At 54.1% G+C, this 5,569-nt stretch overlaps 1 protein-coding gene across 1 annotated transcript; it reads left to right on the top strand.

Moving 5' to 3' along the window:
- The first annotated feature begins 3,108 nt into the window (after positions 1-3,108).
- LOC142588791 (uncharacterized) lies at positions 3,109-5,040 on the top strand. Its single transcript, XM_075700610.1, has 4 exons — positions 3,109-3,158; positions 3,249-3,309; positions 3,979-4,342; positions 4,442-5,040. Exons 1-4 carry the CDS (start codon positions 3,109-3,111, stop codon positions 5,038-5,040), a joined length of 1,074 nt encoding a protein of 357 aa, XP_075556725.1.
- The last annotated feature ends 529 nt before the right edge of the window (positions 5,041-5,569 follow it).

The raw sequence follows: 5,569 nt of genomic DNA, 5'->3' as shown, positions 1-5,569 counted from the left end.
CGAAGAAACCTAACTTGGCCCTCCTTGCACTTTTGGAAGCAGGTACAGGAATGCTTGACCAGCACAGTGAGGCCAACGTTCGAGAACCCACGGAGATAACGCACCGAGCAACGTAATCTGGAAAAACAGCAACGCATAGCGTACCATACTTTCAGCGATATGGATATTATCACGAAGTCGACACAACGAATTCATCCTCATCTGCTGAAACAAACGGCAAGAGGCTGGATTGGCTTAGCCTGGATCCGCTCGCATTGTCGTTGGTGTTCTGCGTCACTGGCCATCACGGCATGTCTATACATAGTGGTCGACGTCGGTGGTCAAGCGCGGTCAATAGTGCTTATTTTGTTTGCCTATGAGCATACGGGAAAACCGAAGGTGCTTGGCTGCCAGATCGTTGTGCAGGGCAGGCAATAGGCCTGGCCGGAGTGCTGCTGGTACAATGAGAAGATAGCTTGTGCGAACTGGGAGGGCCTGCTTTACGACGACGTCGCTGTGCAATCAAAACGAAGACAGTCCACGTCGGAAAGGCGCGCTCTCCAGTGGCGGCGTGCGTCATCGCTTATGATATGGGTTGTGACGATTGCAGCAGCATCTGCGGAACTCCAAGTGAGAGCTGGACTTCCTCCTCGTCAACGTCATTGCTGAGGCCATCTTACGTTGACACAAAGGCAAGATCTTGCACAGTTCTTCACGCGCAATGCCCTGATGGTGCCTTGTAGTTCGTCGGAGCTCAGTGTTCGGATGGCTTATTGCAGCGAGAGCACTTGGCGGTTAAATTACTTACTGCGCATTTACAAAGCTTTCTCAATCGTTGTTTCCTCTGCCAAGAATTCATCAATGGTCTTCTGTGGATTGCGGATCAGTCCGTCGAAAAGTTCTTGCTTGCCGCCCCGCATTATGAAGTGGACAATTTTTTTTTCTCCGACATTTCTGGGTGGGTGTGCTAGAAGACAAGATACATCTCTTCGCTGAAGGTCCCGAATATTTCATTGGCCAGGTGCACTCAGGTTTATAGTAGAGCTTGGTTTCGCTCTTTGTGCACGACATGTTGCTAAGGTGGCTTCTTTCTAGTACCAGGTAATGAAGGCTTCATGCGAAAAACACTTATCAAAACTTGTCGTCACTATATCAGTTGGTAAATATAGCGACACTTTCATGCGTCTCCAGCCAGCTTTCCAGGTCGTCAAATGGTGATCCGCCGAACATCGCTAGCTCCGTACTGCGGGTTGCTGCAGCATCATCTGTATTGATTAGGCTGGGGCTGCCATTGTAACTGCGGCTGTGACTGTGCACTTCCGGGTCTTTACATGTAACATCTGTACTCCGGCAGCAGTCTTTGCTGCTTACGGCTACCTCACTCGTTCTTGGCGACGTAGGCGTTGCCCTCGGGTGTCGGGCTTGAATCGCGACTTTCCGGGGGCGTCCTCTGCATGAACGCGCTAGCACCTTTAACAGATATCATGTACCAGTGCCGGTGAAATAACATAGCAGCAATACTGTCAATAGCTTAACTTTTTATTCGGCGCACCTGTGTCTGCAAAAGCTAGTTACACCACAGCAGCAGCCAGACACCATTTCCCCTTTTTGACTCGGTAAAATATTATCGCGTTGAGTGGGGGAGAGGGAAGTGGTGCGAGGGTGCGCGACCGAACCCTAGAAGCTGGACGATCACTAAATAAACTCAGTTTTCGCTTGTTCTTCAGGAACGCACTGCACGCTTCTATCTTCTGATTTCCAGCCGCCCTCGCGTTCCACAGAAGGATGGTGACCCAGAGGAACAGCAATTTCTATGGGCACACATCAAGGCACCGCAACTCCGACACTTTCGGCGTCGACGTCAAACTGCCTCTATTTTGGACTGCGGAGCCAGCATTGCGATTCATTCAGTTAGAATCACAATTCCCTGCACGGCGCATCACAGCAAAATCCACGAAATACCATTATGTGGTGAGCAGTCTGCCCCCATCAACCGCTAGCGAATTTCGAGACCTGTTGCTTTCCACACATGTAGGACACGTTTACGAGGCGTTGCCCGGAACATTCATTCGCAGGATCACGCCCTTTGAAACCCAACGGCTGCAACAGCTTTCCATGAAGCAAACTTCCGCGATAGAACGCCAAGACAGCTGGTGCTTCATATGCAGCCATTATTGGGTAGCAAAGTGGATGGTCTTGACAGCCTGCTGCTCCGAGAAATATTTCTATAGGAAATCCCACCCCAACAACCCGCATGGTCATGACTGCCTCAAATGAGAACGATCAATTCCCACATCTGCCGCGGCCGTCACAAACGAACCATCTCCACATGAGCACCTTCAGGAGATGAAGAACGAATTCTCGCGTCTCCTGCATTGTGTGGCCACTTTCCATACAATGTCAAGGTCAATCGGTCAGTGCTCCGCAGTCGCTTATGAAACGCCAAAAACTGTTCTGGTACCATTGCAAGTTCGGAAATGCTGTACGCAAATGCGTACCAGCCTGCGAGCTCTCGGGAAACGCCTCGGGCAGGCACTGAGGCCGACCAGCGCTTCTGCCATACAAGGACGTCGCTCACGAAACGTCTTGCTAACCGACCGGAACAGCGGTTTCCGATTCTTTGTAGACACAGGCGCCGAAGTGAGTGTACTCCCAGGATCGCCCGCGGACCACAAGCACCCTAAAACATCGCCTCACGTATGGAAACCGCTCCCTGACCGTCATTATGAGCCTGCAGAGAACGCTACGCTGGATTTTCATAGTAGCCGATGTGACTTTCGTCATTCTTGGAGCGGACTTTCTGCGCCAATTCGGACTTCTAGTCTACGTTGGACTGTTAGTCTATATGATGCCCCCTCGGGCGTAATCTTCATTGGCCCGCCAGGTTCGGTGGCCTGCCAGGTTCAATGAACAACATTGGTGACCGCACCAAAAAACACAGGCGAGCGAAGATGCTTGGCGGTCAGTCATTGTTCATCACCACCATGTTGCGGAGCGTCCGTCCAACGCAGGGTGCCTCGAGCCCTCCCTCGTTCATGAACCCGGGCGGATCATGACAATGGCGACGAGTACGAACGGATTGTCCCACGCCACCTCGACGGTGAAACACCGCGCCCCGTTGCTGCCGCCATGCAGCTGTGCGCAAGGCTCGAGCGGTTCGAGAGAGATGTGTCTGCCTGGTAAGTTTGCGAGGAGCAAGTCCGCGTGTACTGCCGGGCAAACGACACACCCGATGCCAAACAGCGGGGAATTTTCCTGGCAAGCTGCAGGACCCGCATCTTCCGTCTCCTGCTAGATCTTGTTAAGGCCGCCATGCCGCATGTTAAGACGGTGGGTGAGCTGCTCACCATACTGTGCTCGCATTCTAACTCAGGACCGTCCACACTAATGGAGCGTTTCCGCTTAAACAACTGGAGCCGCCGGGCAGGGGAGACCCTCGGGCAGTTCGTTGCTGCGCTACGAGGGTTAGCGAGTGCCTGCACTTTCGGGGACCACCTGGGCTGCTCAGGGATGCTTACAAACTTCAGGGGTGCTCACCAGCAGCTGGCGCTCCATTATTCCTCCCCGAAATGAGCGACAATATCGACACTTTTTGGTTTCTTCCAGTATACGCGCTTAAAGTTTGGCGTGGCCTCAGCCCCAGTCATTTTTCAGAGGTCGATGGACAGCCTCTTCAGGGGCTTCAGGTGCATTTGGATGACATCCAGAGTCTGGCAGCGACGACGGGGACCACCTGCAGAACGCGCAGAATGTCCTGGCACGACTGCAGGACGGCGGTCTCAAGCTGAAGCTGGAAAAGTGAATTTTCTTGGTCCCCAGTGTTGAGTACCTGGGACATGTCATTCCACAGGTTGGCCCAGCCACGGCTGCCGGCAAAGTTGATGCTGTTCTCAAGGCGCCAAAGCCCCAGAACAAGAAGGAGCTTCCCCCCCCCAGAGCTAGCTCGGCCTCACCAACTTCTACGGGAGTTTCCTGCCGAACCTGTGGGATCATCCACAGGTGCTCGATCTTCTACTTCGAGATGGTCAGCAAGGGGTCTGGAAGAAGCAACAGGACCGGACCTTCCAGCGAAGCAAGGAGATAACCACCAAGGCTGCAGTGCTGGTGCACTTCGCTCCCGCCAAGCTTGTCGTGCCGATCACAGATGCGTCGCCGCACGGCGTGCAAGCCATCCTGGCGCACCGGGACAAGGATGGCCAGGAACGCCGTGTGTCGTGTGCGTCTCCTCGGCTGCATGCTGCAGAGCAACACCAAAACCAGCTGGACAAGGATGCCTTGGCCCTCATGTTCGGTGTCAAACGCTTCCACCAGTATTGTGTGGAATTTCGAGGCGGTCACGGACCACAAGCCGCTTTTATGGCTGGTGGGGCCTGACAAGGCAGTGCCTGTGCAGGTATCGCCTCGAGTAATACACTAGACCGTGAGGCTGGTAGCTTCCAGTTACCACCTTGTTTGCCATCAGGAAAGGACCTGGGACCTGCTCATGCCCTGAGCCGCCATTCCCTGCTTAAGGTGCACGATGCTGCTACAGAACCTGGTGAAGTGTTCACGCTAAAGCACACGTACCCGGAGGTACTCTCCAGATCCTCAGTATCGCTAGTTACCAGCCGGGACCCAGTCCTGGCTTATGTGGTCAAGGCAGTGTCTCGTGGACAGGAATTGGTTCAGCAAGCCTACAGCCAAGAGGCTGCCGACCTGAGCTTGCAGCAACGCTGCCTACTGTGGCGATCGAAAGTGGTAATCTCACAGTCTCCGGTCCAGGGTCCTACAGTTGCTGCACGCGGGTCATCCTGGTGTAGAAATGACGAAGTTGGTGGCCCGGTGCCATGTTTGATAGTCTGGAACAGGACATCACTCACGTGGTGCAGAGCTGCTAAATCTTCAAGATGCATCAGCGGATCTCACGTTCTGTTGAAATACGCCCTGGTCCAGCCTACATATGAATTTCGGGTGCCCATTAAGGGCCATTCCTTCCTGGTGGGGGTGGACGGCTTTTCGAAGTGGGTGGCGGTTCTACCTGTCCCCACTCCTTCAGCAGGCACGATCACTGCAGCGCAATAAAAGTTCTTCTCTACTCAGGGGCTGCCGGACGTCATCGTGTCCGAGAATGGTCCTGCTTTTGCGGGGATAGAGTACGTGACCTGGCTGACAAAGAATGACATCCGCCAGATTATGGTTCCGCCGTACCACCCTGCTTTAGACGGTGCAGCCGAGCGGGTGGTTGAAACCATCAAGGACAAGCTCAGGTAAAGAAAACTGGGGTTTCCGGACGCAGATAGCCAGGATACTGTTTCAGTACCAGACCGCACCCCACGATGTCACTACCCGTGCCCCCTGTGATCTCCTTCTGGGCCCAGTGGTCAAGACACCCTTGGACGTCTTGCATCCGGATCTCCGATTCACAGTACTCCTGAGAAACAGCTGAAGCAGAAGCCGGCTGCTGACCAAGGGTGCCGTGCCAGGCCTTTGCAGGAATTGGGAGCTCCTGTTTTCGCCAGGAAGTTCTGTCCTGGCGCGTGCTCGTCCACCGGACAGGTGTGCCTCTTGCCAGCGCATCAGCGCTGTTCGTCCGCATGCCAGGTGGGGCAAC

This window comes from Dermacentor variabilis, chromosome 7, assembly GCF_050947875.1.
Source record: "Dermacentor variabilis isolate Ectoservices chromosome 7, ASM5094787v1, whole genome shotgun sequence".
Classification (NCBI taxonomy): domain Eukaryota; kingdom Metazoa; phylum Arthropoda; class Arachnida; order Ixodida; family Ixodidae; genus Dermacentor; species Dermacentor variabilis.
This window is presented reverse-complemented; position numbering and strand designations above follow the sequence as displayed.

Coding starts and splice junctions, on each gene's coding strand:
- LOC142588791 (XM_075700610.1), top strand. CDS start 3,109: ATGCAGCTGTGCGCAAGGCTCGAGCGGTTCGAGAGAGATGTGTCTGCC. Junction 3,159..3,248: donor GAGAGAGATGTGTCTGCCTG/GTAAGTTTGCGA, acceptor GGCAAGCTGCAG/GACCCGCATCTTCCGTCTCC. Junction 3,310..3,978: donor CCATGCCGCATGTTAAGACG/GTGGGTGAGCTG, acceptor GATCATCCACAG/GTGCTCGATCTTCTACTTCG.